Source organism: Xenopus tropicalis, chromosome 4 (genome assembly GCF_000004195.4).
Source record: "Xenopus tropicalis strain Nigerian chromosome 4, UCB_Xtro_10.0, whole genome shotgun sequence".
Taxonomy (NCBI): domain Eukaryota; kingdom Metazoa; phylum Chordata; class Amphibia; order Anura; family Pipidae; genus Xenopus; species Xenopus tropicalis.
In genome coordinates this window covers 120,425,085-120,442,664 of record NC_030680.2, presented here as the reverse complement: position 1 = coordinate 120,442,664, position 17,580 = coordinate 120,425,085, and the positions used below count along the sequence as shown (strand labels likewise).

The 17,580-nt window shown below is 40.6% G+C and overlaps 1 protein-coding gene across 1 annotated transcript; it reads right to left on the bottom strand.

The window, feature by feature from the left end:
- Window positions 1–715: 715 nt before the first annotated feature.
- On the bottom strand, window positions 716–12,098 carry josd1 (Josephin domain containing 1). The gene is given in 5 exon segments (NM_001128005.1): window positions 716–4,240; window positions 6,426–6,620; window positions 7,443–7,571; window positions 8,728–9,226; window positions 11,938–12,098. Coding segments are annotated over 4 exon segments (606 nt in total). The 5' UTR covers window positions 8,910–9,226; window positions 11,938–12,098; the 3' UTR covers window positions 716–4,140.
- Window positions 12,099–17,580: the final 5,482 nt, after the last annotated feature.

Sequence of the window (17,580 nt, the reverse complement as noted above, 5' to 3'; positions counted from 1 at the left end):
ATTTGGGAATATTTCACTGCTATAGCTGAATTTCTCCACCACAACTCCACCGACATTCCTTCAGCTTTGATAGGAATAACTTAATGGTTTCTGAACAGGGATTTCCAAAAGGTGATGAAATGAATAGTACTACTTTATAAACAGTTGTGTGATACTTCAGGGTCGAGGTAATTTCAGGTTTGCCTGTGTATAATTGCAAGATAGCCCAGTTCAGATACTGTGCTGTGTGATTATTCCTGTCCTCTGCACTGTAGTATCAGCTTCTATTACACATGAACCTCATTTTCTACTTAATGATTTCCAACAACTCCCTAGCTTTGCTTCTCCACAGCAGCTCAAAGCACACTGAGCATGTGTAGTGTCATTGCAAAATTTCAAGCTCCCGTAGATAGCTTTGAAAGCCTGGATCCTTACGGATATAAAACCATTTTGCAAGTACATTAAGTTAAACATATAAAACACATTACTTTCAACCAATATTAATTTTTAGGCTTCAGTTTTTTAATTATAAATTCCCCTATAGTTTACAAAGTAATTTGATTACATATATTAAAACAAAGTAAAACGAAATGCAGAATGAGCCTGTAAGCACTGAAGGCCATATCACAGAATGAAGGCCACAGAAGTGTTTTGATACTCTTGCTTTATTTATTATTTGGATAACAAAATACATTTTCTTTGTAAACAAATAGCACAAAAAATAGCTTTTTTTTTCTTTTTCAACTGCTTTTTACTTGAGTCTCCATTTCTGCAATCTAATTTGAGACAGTGCTCCGGGGGAAGAATTTCTATAAAATCTTTAGACTCAAATTACTTTTATGGACAGAAGGTTTTTACGGCTCTGTGGCATAGCCGCTTTTGGATCAGGGTGCGTGTTACCATAGTATTGGTGCAAAGCACAAACCATGTGGTCAGGACACTTAACTGCATGGAAGAAATGGCTGCCCAACGGGAATATTTTGCTAAAGGTACACAGCTTACTCCTGCTTAGTAAGCATACACATAAACCAAAATCAGAATTAAGCACATTTAGCACTGCTGTGTAATGCTGGTTATGCAGCGTAACAGGAACATTAGCCGTCAAACACTAAATAAAATTGCAACAGGCAACACTGAACCTTACCAAAGTGACTGCATATAACCATACCCCCAACCCTTACTTACAGCCCTTGGCTGTAACAGACTAGTTGTGCCCTATAGGAGATCATATCCATTATAATCTTAGCTGACTGAATAGAAGACTTAAAGGGGTTGTTCACCTTTGTATTTACTTTTAATATGATGTAGAGAGTAATAATCTGAGACAGCTTTCAGTTGGTCTTCATTTTTTCAATGCTTATGGTTTTTAAATTATTTAGCTTTTTGACCAGTTTGAATTTCAGTAGCGATCTGGTTTCTAGGGTCCAAAGTACCCTAGCAACCAGGCAGTGATCTGAATTAAAGACTAGCATATAAAAAAGGTTTGCATGAAAAGATTAGTAATAAAAAAAATGACAATAGCAATAAAATTGTAGCCTCACAGAGCAATTGTTTATGGGCTGTTGGGGACAGTGACCCCCATTTGAAAGCTTTATAAAGTCAGAAGAAGGAGTCAAATAATTCAAATACTATTAAAAATAAAAACCAATTGAAAAGTTGCTAAGAATTTATCATTCTTTAACATATGAAAAATTTACTTGAAGGTGAACAACCCCACAGTGAGGAAGGAAAGTAACTGGCAAAGACATTAATTGGACAACTGTGTGAGTAGAACAGCACTGAAGCAAAGCCTCACAAGAAATGATCAGAAAACTGGCCCCTTCCGTGAGAACTCGGAGACAGCACATCATGCAGTTACACAAGGAGCAGCCTGGGATGAGGGACATAAACAAGACTTAAAAAGAACACTGTTCAACTGTTCACTTGCAACCGAGCCTTAAACATATGGCTACATAGAAGATCCGCACCCAGTCAATCTCTGGTACAAAGGCCTGTGATTACATCACATATAATACACAAGAGCCATAAAATATATCCTTATAAGTGCTTAGTGCGGTTATCAGTTATATTCAGTGCTTAGTGATGTCACTTTTGTCATGAATTGATACTTGTGTATTATAAAAATGTTGTTTCCCACGAAATATATCAGTCAAAGATTTTACATCAGAGTTTCATGACCTTCATAAAAGCAAATGGCCTGTGGCTCGTGTCTTTATATGGTCATGAAAATTCTTCTCATATCCTTATATTTTACAACAGGGAGTGCATTATTCCCTACATAAAAATGTAACAAACTTGGGATTTCCCTGCAAAGTTGGCAAAGCCAAGGACAACCATGCTGCTGTGTAACAGGCCTTTCACTGTGGTTCTTACATATTCAGTTTGTATTAAACATTCTACTTTATAACATGCAATATAAGTTAAGATTTTCAGCATGAAAACAAAGAGTTGTTCATTTATACAACATGGACTATTGTGATAGTGAGGCACACATCTCAGAATAGGTTGGAAAGGTTGTGTGAATCAGAATGCAGTAAGCAAAAGCCAATGTTCTCCAATAGATAGCTTAGCCAAGAGCAATGTGAATGGCATTATCACACAGTCCCAATGTTACTGCTGGTGATTAGGTGAATTTGTACTATACTACAATCGCACAAAGTATTGTTTCAAGAAGGAACCCAATGAACAGGCAAAAAATAGATTTACTAGGCCCATAAGGGGAGGCCCCCAAATAGTTTCTGTTGCTGGCACTGAGTGCTTAAAAGTCTATTTATTTTCCCTTAACAGCACTTCCCGCTGTATAAGCATATTTAGTTACATACACATCAGTGTGACTGCCATACTGCTTTGCTACAGCAAGTCATCAACTGTGCCACCTGTTCTTGGCCCTAGCGATACAGTACTATAATAGAAGTGCAGCAATGTGGCATATATATATATATATATATATATATATATTATATATATTATATATACAAAAAAAATTATCAATGGTCTGTAAGCACGTTAACCTGCAAGTATCTTAAGGAGAGCTCTGTCCCCCCCCACCGTTAAACTAAAACATCCTGGTTTGCCTCTGGCCAAGTGTATGTAGCAATCAAATGCATCTGCAGGGACCCAAAACAAAAGAGGGCCTTATAAGTGAATCTGGAGGGCAAGTTAGTGCTTCTTCCAAATAAAACTCACACCCTCCCATCATAAGGCAGCCTCTAGCTAATTCCTATTTGCTTCCACATTTGCTTAATTAGAATCGTAGTTCTTGTTTAAAGGGAAAATAAATGCACAATGCACCCTAAAGGGCTTATTACATAACATATCACTTTTGCTCTGAATATAGAGCTGCTTTTGCCATGGTCCAATTCATAAAGTTTCTATTTCTATAGTTATATGGCTATAGTTTGTCACACAATTACAGCATTTAAAGGGCTGAGGATTTTGGATGAAGTCTTACATAGAAAAGGATGGCTCAGTTTGATTTAAATCAAGATTTTCCATTTTTTAATATGCATAAAAAGTTGTTTTTGACCTCACTGGGTAAGTAACAGTTATCATCTCTGACGTGACAGACTCCATTAGCATGAAATAAAAGCCAGAACAAGAGAACTAGTTTTGCCAAGCAAATATTTCCACTGCAGCACCAGTCTGCCCATTCCTAAATCTCCATCCACAACCATCTTCAATTCTGTCCCTGTATAAAAAGAGCTGTACAACTGGAGGGCCGGAGGCGGCCCTTAAAAAGGGATTTTAAGGCCCTCCAGTCTACTCAAGGGTTCCTCAGACTTCTTTATGTAACATTGTTTTAGTATAATCCAGGCCTCAAACACACGGTGTGACAAATAATGGGGCCAGCTACATGTAAAAGTTGCCCAGCACTGCTGCATAGCTTTCAGGTCTCCATTCTTGTGCTGCTTCTTGATATCACGCTGAGATGAAGCGGCCCCTGCAGCATCCGTATACACATATAGAAATCCCCCAGCCTGCTCCTCCATATTGCACCACCAGGACAAAAACAAGAAGAGTTTTAACTACTTCACCTGACATTTTTCCAGAGGAGAAAGTTGGGGAGATACAGAGATTGTCAATACCACGTAAATCATCATTGTAGTGAATGAAAAAAAAAACAAAAAAATAGAAAGAAAAAAAAGTTTATGGTTTGGTTGATTATAGATCAGTCCTCCAGCGCTGATGAACTTCAACCTCCTCCGGTACCACTAAAAGCAGCTCACAGTTTTTGCCTCTTAAGTGATATCTGAAAAATTTCCTGTGTAGCAACAAGAAGAATTGTGTATAGTAATATAAAAGAAATACTGCATTAGTGACATTAGTTATAATGCCCCCCTCCCATGGCTCCACTGACAGCAAGATGATAGTAAAACAATTGACAGTCACCCTTCAGGTTAAACAGATTGTGTCAAAAAAGTTTTTGGCTATTTTCTAGTGTTAATCAGGGGCCATTTTGTTTGTGGTAGCCGTTCTTCACTCATTGGTCGAGTGGGGCTCACCTATAAATCACTACTATAATAGTTACTGATATGGGAAATATTGACTTAACTACAGCTGGAGTGTTGCTTTATGGATTTAAAAGCATGGTTCTTATAGCATGTTGCAGAATGGCTGCTTCTTAGCAACCATTCAACTGGTCTTCATTTTTTATTGTCTTTGAACGATTTGCCTTTTTCAGATGACTCTTTTCAGCTTTCATAAGGGGGTCACTGACCCTAGCAGCAAAAAAACCATTGCTCTGGGGGGCTACAATTTTATTGTTATTGCTACTTTATATTATTATATTTCTATTTAGCCCCTCTCCTATTCATATTCCACTTTTTCATTCAAACTACTACCTGGTTGCTCGGCTAATTTGGACCCTAGCAACCAGATACCTGCTGAAATTCCAGAAAATAAAAAGTGAAGACCAATTGCTAATTGTCTCAGAATATTAAACTCTATATCAGTGCTGTCCAACTGGCGGCCCGCAACCCCCCTCTGTGTGGCCCCCCACCTGTCTGGCTGCTTTGATGGCTTACTCTTGTGTAAGCTTTAAATGGTATCAGTACTGTGATTAACTGCCCCCCCTGCATGGCTCTCACCTCAGATTCTGGCTGTAATCCCCCTGTATTGTTTAAATATGTAATCCCCTGTACTGTTCACACCTTTTAATCTCTGCATTGTTCACCCCCTGCAGTGTTCACACCTCAGGCTCAGGCTGTAATCACCCCCATTGTTCCCCTGTTCACACCTCAGGAGCAGTAGAAACCCACAAATAATCCCTGCACATTACAAAAAGAACATATACTGAGGTGGTACTGCAATTAAAAAGTTTTTTAATATATAGTTATTGTGCAGACTGTAGGAGCAGTGCCAGCATTGTGTCACTGTAGGCTGCCTGTGTGTGCCATACACACAGGCATCATAGGGCAAGCAGAGTATGGCACACACAGGCAGGGTAGGGAAGGCAGAGTATGGCACACACAGGCAGAGTATGGCACAAACCAACCAAGAATGGCAAACACAGTGAAAGTATGGCACACGCAGGCAAGGTAGGGAAGGCAGAGTATGGCACACACAGGCCGGGTAGGGAAGGCAGAGTATGGCACACACAGGCAGGGTAGGGAAGGCAGAGTATGGCACACACAGGCCAAGTATGGCACAAACCAGCCAAGTATGGCACACACAGGCAGGGTAGGGAAGGCAGAGTATGGCACACACAGGCAGGGTAGGGAAGGCAGAGTATGGCACACACAGGCAGGGTAGGGAAGGCAGAGTATGGCACACACAGGCAGGGTAGGGAAGGCAGAGTATGGCACACACAGGCCAAGTATGGCACAAACCAGCCAAGTATGGCACACAGGCAGGGTAGGGAAGGCAGAGTATGGCACACACAGGCAGGGTAGGGAAGGCAGAGTATGGCACACACAGGCCAAGTATGGCACAAACCAGCCAAGTATGGCACACAGGCAGGGTAGGGAAGGCAGAGTATGGCACACACAGGCAGGGTAGGGAAGGCAGAGTATGGCACACACAGGCAGGGTAGGGCATGCAGAGTATGGCAGGTTTTTGCTGTACTACAACCATTAATATGGGTATGGTCATGTGATAACACGGGTGTGGTTTCAAGTGGGTGCGGTTTCAAAAAGGGGAGTGGTCAAAACTGGCTTCCATTATCGGCCCTCCACCACGTAGGTCGGAAAAATTCCGGCCCTCGGTACAACAGAAGTTGGACAGCACTGCTCTATATCATACTGAAAGTTCATTTTAAATTATACAAATGAAATGCTGTTTTATATATTTTTGTCCATCCATGCTCAGATCTATGCATATACTATACATAAATACCCACTATTCCAAGCTGATCTTTGGCTACAGATATAATTATGAAGTTTTTATTGCTGGTGTGCCTACTACACCACTTCTGGAAATGCACAAAAGGAGACAGAATGCAGTTGTACCTTAGATCATCTTCACTCCCAATCCACTCCGGCCTTTTCAGTTTGGAGTCGAGGTTGTAGTAGTTGCCTCCTACCTCACGTACACATATCCAGTGCTGCCTTTTGAGTGGAAGCTTAAGGGGTCCCCAAGACAGACTTGATGGAAGGTTCATAATAAACCCAGTAACATTAGAAAGACATATCAAATTGACATCCCTAGAGAGAGAGAGAGAAAAAAAAATACATTATCATCTACTTTAAAAAGGCCTAAGAATAATAGGAAAATGAATGGGGCTAGACTGTACTCAATGAAACATACTCCGTTATATGTTGATTTTTTCGCTAGAAGAGCTTAAGGCTATTTAAAAACATTTAAGCACAAAATAAACCCAATAGGATTGGTTTGCCACCAATCTGGATATATGCTACAGGGTTTATTTTCTTCTTTTGTGTACACATGTTCTTCTGTGTCAGACTTCCTGCTCCCAGGGAAGGCACGAGTCTGCTCTGTTTGCTCCTTTCTCCCCCTCCCAACTGTGGTGTGTAATCTGAGCTACCAGCAGCCAGGCCTGCAGCATGGAAGTAACTGAGACCAAGCTAAAATGGCAGCTGCTATCTTCTAGGACTGTTTACTTTGGTATGGTAAAGTTTTCCACAGAATAAATATAGTGTTCTAGTTTGCACTACTGACTAATCTATTGGCAATAAAATACCAAAACGCCTTCTCCTTTAAGTGTAATTTTGGTACTTGTGTAACAGGAGATGCCCCAGCACTGCCTGCGATGCCTGTGCGATAAAGATGTGTTATACAGTGCCCCTGTACATGGGGAAGCTATTACAATATTGTGCATAGCCTATGTAAGAGAGTTGAAGTGTCTAATCAATAACAGGTTAAATACACAAGCATTTTCAGTGTCAGTAAGTAGCATAAATAACTGTCACAGGTAAAGGGAAAGTTGTTCTTAGACCATGATTGTTATTACCGTGTGCACAAAGCTTCGATCGATAACCCTAACACTTACACTGAAATAATCATACCTCCTTTTGTCCCACCATACAGCTTCATATCCCTTGGTCTGAAGTGCTGCCATAATAACATTGACATCATAGTTCCCGTTACCCAACACATTCTTCTTGTGAGGAGTCACTAAAGTGTTGGGGGACAACCTGTGAAGTAGAAGTTGACAAAACCTTAATTTCATATACAGGTACTTTTATACATTTTGTTGCTGTTCCTATTGGGATATGGGAGTTGACATTTGAACTCAAAGTGTTTTCATGCTGTTATTACCCACAAGTTTGTCTCAGAGGTGTTCTGGCCCCTAATGCTCACCCCTCTGAGGTTTCGTACGATATTATCGGTGCGTGTATGGCCAGCTTAAGGCTATCAGCTCTGAAATCCCTAGGGACTAAAATGTTGACAGTTTGAGCAAGTGTACTGTTTACTGTTGTTCCTGTCCTATTCTATCCAAACTAAAGATATCAGTGATAATTATTCTTTTTTACTATGACACTTCTTCAGCAGAATAGTATGCATATTAGCATACTGTGCTTTATATAGATGTTACTGTGCTTTATATAGATGTTACTGTCCCCGATGAAAGACAGGAACTGAAACGTCGGACTGAATAAAGCCTCACATTTATTCATCTAAACTTTTGTGATTCTTCATGAAAAAGTCCTGTGTGTGCTGTCAATCCTACCCCGAGTGCTTTATATATTATATATAGTAGAACCCCGATTTTACGTACCCAAATGTAACATTTTCCTGGAACTGATGCCATTTTTTTGGTGGTCCCATTCTTTTTTCCCCCAGCTTTGATGCTGTTTTGACACCATCCCCTGGGAAGCGCAAAATCTGGGGTACTACTGTTTATATATCTATAAGACCTGACACAGAGCAATGCCAATAATAACGGTATGGGATCAGTTATCCAGAAAACAATTATCCTGAAAGCTGCAAATTATGGAAAGGCTATCTCCCATAGAGTCCATTTTAATCAATTCACATTTAGGGGAAAAAAAAAAAAAAGATTTTCTTTTACCCTGTAATAATAAAACAGATCCCAACTAATGATTATTGATGGTTTATATATGTTTAAATTATTTTTACAACTTAAAGAAAGACCCCCTTATCTGGATAACCCCAGGTCCTAAGCATTCTGGATAAAGGTCCCATACCTGTACAGCAAACAATGACATCTTAACTAGAATTATTTTAACACTCTACTCTTAATTCTTTAAATCAAGTATATCTGGATAATCTTGCGACCACGGTAAAGCCTCTCTTCACAGAATGTGAAATAGAACTTAAATTGCACACCTTTGAAATATCTCCTGCAGGGTTTCTCGGGTGAATGCTCCAGCATCCTGGAAGACATTGTTCAAGGCATGCAGGGCACAGAGTTCCCGACGCTGCTTCTCATGGTAGATTTGTGGAGGAAGAGGTTCTTGGGCCTCCAATCCAGATTTTGCCTTGTCCCCTTTCCATGGAACGCAACTCATGGTGTAGGCTCGGTAATGAGCTATCGGTATCGGAAAGCTAAAGAACCACAACTGTTGGAATTAACGTTCCAGGGATATTTTGCACTCATATCCCATTCCAAGTCCAACTGAACAAAGGCCAAAAGGTTTGTGGTACTGCAGTAAGGGTGGTCCAGAATTTTCCTCAAAAGCAGGAGCTCATAATAAGCAGATAGGTTTAGTTCCAAGAATGAATCAGAAGGCAGAAAACGCTCAACCACATCTTTCTTTTTCCTCCATTCCTCAGTAGTGATTAAAGTTTTGCTGACAAAAATCTGAACAAAATCTGACTATGTAACCTGAGGAAGAGAGTAAATGTAGCTTCAGTTTTATAACAGCAGTAATACTAAACCAGGAGTAGCATGGAAAATGTCACTTGGGGTATAATGAGGTACTACTGCCCTGGACACTGTTGATTAACAGTGGAAATAGAATGAAGGATCACATAATCTGCACAATGTGTGCTCTATCATTATGCTCCAGGGAAAGAACTGAAAGGTGAATTTACCAAATAATTCCCTTTTTATTCCTTCTGTGATAGGGATGAATGTATTGTGGTGTCCCTAGGCCAATGTGCTCTGTCTTCTAACCCACAGCACTGTCTATGGAAAGACATAGTACCACTGCAGAATGAAACTGCCCCATCTGAAAAGCTTCCATACAGAGCTGTTAATAGTGCAGCAATACAGCAAATGTCCCCTGTAGTTGTACAGTATGTACAGCGTTGTGGAATATGTTGGTGCTTTATAAACAGAAGAACAATAATTACATAAGCCTGCTTGTTGAATCGACAGCAGCAAGCCCAAAAGAGCTATGTTTCAATATCCAACAGCTTGAAAATTTGGGGGCGTGGACAGTTCAGTACAACAGTATTTAGTATATAATCATATATTAGGTATATTGGCTAGGTAACAGCATACATCCCAGTAGTTCTATTTTTTACATCCAAAAATATGCAGGGCTTCAAGTGAAACTGGCATATGTTTGGTCGGATCAGGGGCATGTCAAGATGGCCTAACAAGATTCCAGATGGGGAGCTCCTGCTGACAAATTTGAAGGCCTGGATCATTACTGTCAAAGGGCTGCTGAATCTTAGTACAGGGAGCTCAGAAAAAGGCGATACAGCAATTTGTAATTCTTTCCATATTCATTTTTAGACTTTAGTTCTCCTTTAAGGGAATTCTGCCATTATTTTTATGGTATCATTTCTATTACTAAATCACACTTTGCAAACTACCATTAAAAATGTTATTCTTAAACCAATAAATGGATGTTTTAGGATTAATATTGGTGTTAAGGCAGCCATCTCTGTGCATTGTGCCTAATTCTGTGCTTTCAGAAACAGCCAGCACTTCACAATGCAACTGATTTCAGATAAGCTATTGTTTCTCCTACGCAATGTAACTTGAGGAGTCATGGCCAGACATGGGTATTTTACTATTGACAGCTATTCTCGTTTTTAGTAGTATAGGTGTCATGTAGCTTCTATCTTGTTACCTTCCCATTAATCTGCTGATCGGCTGCTGGGGAGGAGGGAGGGGGTCAGTCACACTTTACTTGTAGCGCAGCAGTAAAGTGTGACTGAAGTTTATCAGCACAAGTCACACGACTGAGGGCACCTGGGAAACTAATAATATGTCTAGCCCCATGTCAAATTTCAAAATTAAATTTTAAAATATTTGCTTGCTCTTTTGATATATGGATTTCACTGCAGAAATCTGCTGGCACCACTATTAACTGATGTATTGTTTTTTTTTTAAAAAAAACATGTTTTCCTCTGACAGAACCCTTTTAAAAGTTGTATACAGAAAAGACAAAAATACATAGAGACCAATGTTCCCTCTAAGCTGTGTGTTTGTGCAAACAAATTTTAAGACCAGCACACACACAATAGAATTGTGCTCACAAAGAATTTTGTGTGAAAAACTATTTTGTACTGGGCGCACACAAGAATTTTTTTGTGCATACAGCCCAAAAAATTATTAGAGAAAACACTGATACAGACAGAACACATTTTGCTGCAGGCTCCAGAATTTTGCCCATTTAATGAAAATTTCAAAATATGCATTTTTTCATAGTGGTCAGAGGTTTGTAACTGCAGAGCGAAGTTCATACCCTCATATGCAAGTGGTGGGCCCACGAGAAGAAAGAAGACCTGGAGATAAGTGTATGAAGTACTTTGTTAGTGTTAGTAGTGTCCAAACAGCTACACCTGCAATACCGCCACCCATGTGGATGGAGAATTGTACTGATCCTGTCCTTCGGCCCAGCAGTTTGCACAAGCCTGGGACCAGCCAACTGATTAATGGGCCACGCTCTCCTTTATATCTAGAGGCAGCTTTTTATAATTACCAACAGCTACCACACACAATGTGAGGCATGAATAAGGAAAAAATAGCTTTTTTTTCTCCATTATACAAACAGTAAGACCCCCTTAGCCATGTGTGCCTTATAACAGAAATCTCCTTGGTATCTCCATGGACCTTCCTGAGCTCAATCCTACTAAAGGCTACAGGCAAAAAAATGATCTATATACAGAAGTATAAGATAAACATTCATTTTTGCTAATAGGGAGCTGCAACTGAGAGACAGCTGGGCCATTTCACATTAGAAGGCACACTATCAGCTCTATGTAGCAGGCACTTCCCACTATAGTTGCTTCACACACACAGATTGCCATTCTGCAGCTATCTAGTTGTGTATAAACTACAACTCTCAGAACTAATGCAAATATTAAAGACGTTTAACAAAAAGAAGTCAGGGGCAGTTGTAGTTGAACAACAGCTGGATGGTAGCACACTGGCAGCCCTGCATTAGCTATTCCTGTAATAATCCTGACAGTACGAGAGCGCTGCTCATTGTGGGAGAGTTGGTAAGCAAGTGCAGCAAAGTGGCCAGCCTCAAGGGCCATGTCTCCGAGAGGGTGTATGGGAAGGGGAAGGTCTTTATGTATTTCCAAGCGTCTGGCTTGAGGCACGGAGAGCAGTAGCGCCAAACATAAATCACTTACCCACCGCAGCCTCTTCAGATCCCACAGTTTACGTCACGACAGCAGCACTAAACGTCACTACCAACCGTCCCGTATTTCTCACCACCCCGTGACGTCAACGATCCCAACATTAAAGAGCTCCGGTCCGTACTCCTGCTCCATCCTCTGATTGGGTGGGACGTATGACGTCACATGCGTTCCAAATCTCGTTTACAACGCGCGCACCGATTGGTTTAAAGTGTTCCTGCGCGCTAATGAAGTGGATTGGCTCTACTGAGAGCTTGCTTGGCGCCTGTTTGGGAGGCTTATGAGTGTTTTTTGTTTTGTTTTTATTTATTTGTATAAAACATAGAGACTTGTTAAAGACTTGTTAGAGAGTTTCTTAATGATGTTACCCAAATCAGCAAACCAAATCTGTTATTTTCTTGGTTTTAGAAGGCTAATAAATACGGATTGGCTTATAAATGATAAGCAAGCAGTTTTAGGACTGTAAAATACCAGTCAGGTGGATACCCTATCTGCTCTGTCCAACATTAAGCGCAATAGAGCAGATTTCAGCTTGACTTCATTATCTTATTTAAAGGAGAAGGAAAACGTAAAATCACATGGGACTAGGTGTGCATGACAACAAAAAAAAAAACCTTTCTGATTCACACCACATCCCCACCTGCAGGGAATCCATTTTGGTTTTTTTCATAGGAGTTTGTCAGGCAGAGAAAAAGATAAAAATGGTGTGGGAGGCTGAGAGCAAAAGGAAAGGAGAACACTTGCTATTCTTCTGTGTAGGGTATATATTCACTGATCTTACTGGCATGTCTTGAGCTAAGGGAGTGCTTATTGGCTATTTTTCAGTGATTTTACTGGCTTGTCTGGGATCAATGGAGAACTCATTAGCTTTTCTGCAGTGATTATATTGGCACAGCTGGGGTTAAAGGAACAGTAACATCAAAAAACTAAAGTGTTTTAAAGTAATTAAAATATAATGTGCTGTTGCTCTGCAAAAAACTGGTGTTTTTGCTACAGAAAAGCTACTATATAAATAAGCTGCTGTGTAGCCACGGGGGCAGCCATTCAAGCTGGAGAAAAGGCACAGGTTACATAGCAGATAACTAGTAGATAAGCCCCATATAATGGGGGTTTATCTGTTATCTGCTAAGTAACCTGTGCCTGTTCTCCTTTGAATGGCTGCCCCCATGGCTACACAGCAGCTTACTTATATAAACCAATAGTAGTCTTTCTGAGGCAAACACACCAGTTGTAGCAATGTAGGGCAACAGTACATTATATTGTAATTACTTTTATACACATTCATTTTTTGGTGTTAGTGTTCCTTTAAGATGCTGATTGTCCATTTTACTTAGAAATTATATTGGCTAGTCTGGAGTTGTAATTATACTGGCACATCTAGTGTTACTATGTCAGTTACCCATTTTATTTAGTAATTATACTGGCATGTCTGGAGTTATTAAGCTCATTACCCATTTTCTGTAGTAATTATACTGGCATATCTGGGTCATGTTTTGGTAAGATGGGTGTGGACACGAAGTGGCCATGATAAAAAATGTTGCTGTGCTGTGTGAGGCATATCTCTTATACCTTTTTTTTCAAGTTTTTACATGAGATATGTCCTAGTAGTCTTTCTCCTACCACAGCTGCTCCACACATCCAGTCTTCATGAATGATTCAAGGGCTTCCTCTACACTGAAACTTCACTACTACAATCTCCGTAAGTCCACCTGTGTGTGCCACAGTAAGTCATGCATTATCAGAATTATTGTGGCTCTTTTTTGGGCCTTGCCTTGATGGAGATTAGGAATCATTAGTCTGTGCAGGATGAGGGGGGGAGGTCTTAAAAGCACCCTGCCCCCGGCAAGTTTTGGCACCTCCCATCGACCACCCTCCCCGATTGCTGCAAAGTAAGTAATAGGTACACCTCGGACACCCCAGTCCAACACTGCCTGGACTTCCGGCGCATCAAGCGCTTCCATGACCTATAGTTGTTCGTTTGAGCAGCTCTCACACTATTCTTAGTACAGAGATTTGGCTTAAGGTTGCCACCTGTCTGTTTTTTCAAAGCATCCTGTCCAGGTTACAGAGTGAAACCAGACAAAAAAATTTGCCCATTTGCAACAATGTGAGATGATAGCCCAACCTACAAGGTCACCACCACTTGACATCATGTTTATATCATATTATTGGAAAACATGCTAAAATGCTTTGGTAGCTTCCTTGCAAAAAGAGTACAGGTATGGGAACTGTTATCCAGAATGCTCGGGACCTGGGGTTTTCCGGATATGGGATCTTTCCGTAATTTGGATCTCCATAACTTAAGTCTGCTAAAAATCATTTAAATATTAAATAAAACTAATAGGCTTGTTTTGCCTCCAATAAGGATTAATTATATCTTAGTTGGGATCAAGTACAATGTTCTGTTTTATTATTACAGAGAAAAAGGAAATATTTTTTAAAATTTTAATTATTTGCTTAGAATGGAGTCTATGGCACATAACCTTTCCGTAATTTGGAACTTTCTGGATAACGGGTTTCCAGATAAGGGATCCCATACCTGTATTAGTTCCTCTTGTCTAGGGCATGGTATCTTTAATTAGCCCCCCCCCCCTTCCTTTTCTGGAAAAAAACATCAGCCTGCCTGTATTTTATCTTTCTGCTCTAACACTGACATCAAGCATGATTTTTAAAATACATTCAAGGTGGCAACCTAGATGTGATGTCAGGACAGCCATCTCAGGTGTCAGTCTTTGATACCAAATTGGGAAAACCGGCAGGCAGTTTTGACCCAGGGAGCCTCGTTTTCAGTTTCAAAAGACAGGTGGCAACCCTAGTAGGCGCCGGTGGGTTTGGGTTGACCTGCACATCACTACTGCTTAGGGACAGGGTCTGTATCCTCTATATTATATTCGCTAATAGGGCAAACCCTTCCCATCCCTTTGCTTACTACTATTCTATATTGCCAGTATCTGTCAGTTGGATAAGATCTGTTTGTATCTGGTAAGAGGGTGTGATACATTCCTGCAGAGGTCAGAACTTGATTGTGCTATTGTGGCTTGCTTATTGCACGTCTCCTGTGGCTGATGAAATGTGTCTGTAATATAACTGTGAGAAACATTCATATAAACATTAATGAACCACACACACTTCAGTCATGTTTTGTTTCATACAGACAGCAACAAAAGGTCCTCTGCACTCACCCATTATCAATATATATATATATATATATATATATATATATATATATATATATATATATAATATATGGGACGTTCTGTGCATTTTGCTACCAAGATATGCCTTCCCCTTTAAGCACAAACAGGGATTGTTTGTCCATATATAGTAATATACTTCAAGCTGGCCAACTGCGTCAAAGTCTTCCCTGGTCTGACCAGTCCTACACTCACTTTCATCTGATTCATTAAGAATTCTACTGCTTCATTATACATTTAACAAAGGAACTGAGTTGTACCTGTAACTTACTTGCTTTCAAGGTTAAAACACCCAAATGATTGCCCTGTAGTCGGTGTCGGACAGGTGTCAGTGGGCCCTCACGCTCACCCAGCCATTTGCTTTGTGTGCCTATACCATGGTCATTCGTCATTTCAATATGAGAACAAAAGGATAGGTAATAATATGTACAGAGAAGTGATTAAGAGAATAAAGAAGGTGAGTTAAGAGTGAAGGAAAAATTGTTTGAAGTGTGGGCCCCTGCCATCCCTGTCTGACACTGCCTGTAGTGATGTGTGGGACGAACAAACCCAAGGTCCAACTTCCGCACTCCATTGTCGGGTTGCAGGTGGGTTTTGATTGAGCTCTTATTTCTGCACTCCCCACCCATGACCTTGCTGTACCAGTAAGTGCCATAGACTTGTTCCTGCTTGACCCACCCCTTTTGTGACATCATAGCAGGGACGGGGCAGGTCTATAAATTCAGAGGTGCGACCAGAATGGGTTGACTTTCTGTTGACCCACACATCACTATTGTCCTTATATTAATTCCACTGGGATCACCTGACTGTTGCAGGAAAGGGAGCTACAACATAGCTACAACTATAGCAAAAAAAAGGGAAAGTTGTGCTCACCATTAAAAGAAGTATATTGAAGCAGTAGAATTTTGAATGAATCAGATAACAGTGAGTGTAGGACTGGCCACCAGGGATGTCTTTGATGCAGCAGAAATTCTAAACTTTTGTTTTTGATCTGTCTACACAACTGAGGAGCCAGCTAATCAAGGCTTTCCCTGTAGGGCAGTGGTACGAGGAAATTAGTCGCCCCGCAACAAATCTTCGTATGTTGTGGGCGACTAATCTCCCTGCAATGCCGTCCCACTGGATAGAATGTAAATCGCCGGTGGGATGGCATACATGTCGCGATGTCCCACAGTCGCCAGAAGTTTCCTCTCAAGACAACTTTGGGTGACTGTGGGACATTGCAGCGTTGCGTATGCCACCCCATGGGCGATTTACATTGTGGGGAGATTAGTCGCCCGCGACAATTAAGATTTGCCCATGTACCACTGCCCTTAACTGACCTAATTCTAGTAATTTAACTAATGATGAATGAGTCACTGAGGAGGAAATTGAAAAGAGACTTGAACATGTAAAGATAAACAAAGATCCAGAATTGGATGGTATTGATCCCAGCAATGTCGGACTGGGATGCCAGGGGCCCACCAGAAAACCTTAGACCGTGGGCCCTCTCTTCAAACTATTTTTCATCCACTTTTCACTCAACCTCTGTATTTTCCTAGTTTTTTTTTATCTTTACTTACCATACCAAAATCTATTTTTCTTTATATTTAGTCAATTTGTTCCCATAGAGAAATAGAAATGGCGATGAATTATGCCAAATGGTTAGAAGCAGGAGGGCCCACTGACAACTGGGCCCCCGGGAGTTTTCCTGGTATCCCTGTTGCCCAGTCCGACACTGCATCACAGGGTATTAAATGAGCTTAGCTCAGTGCTCTTTGCTTAATTTTTCAGGATGTCATATTGATAATGGGTGAGTGCAGAGGAACTCTTGTTGCTGATTTTGTGGTCAGAGCCTGACTGCACCCCCACTTTAGGTTACAGAGTTATTGCTGAGCACAACTTTCCCTGTTTTGCTGTTTTATTCCATTTTAGTGTTTGTTGAATGACTTTATTCTCTCTCCATGTTTTGGGGCCCCAGACGCCCTACAGCGTTCTACCATAACGCCATCTTAGGCAGGTGTAGTTTAAGGTTTCCATAGTACCTTCGTGTTTATATATTTGATCAACAAAAGGCTACACGAACATATCTGGTCACGTTAACACTCGTAACTAATAATCTGCCACTCAGACCACATACTGGTAACTTAGAGACCCTAGTAACCCGTTAGTGGTTTTAATGGCAAGTTATGGAAATGCAGTCTGCGAACGTAAATAAACAACATGACTCTCTACCACGAAGCTTAGATTTTTCCACTTCACGCCAATTCCAACAATGTTTAATTTGAAGTTCCGTTCCACTCTAATAAAACCGCGTGAAGCGGTATTTACGCTGTACAACGAGGGGCGTGGCCTTCTTAATGTGCAAGAAAAAGCAGCCAATTGGCTAGTTTTACAAAGTGGGCGTGCACTTCTGGACCCCCATACTGTAGTTTGTTGTAATCAATAGCCTGTAGAAACATAG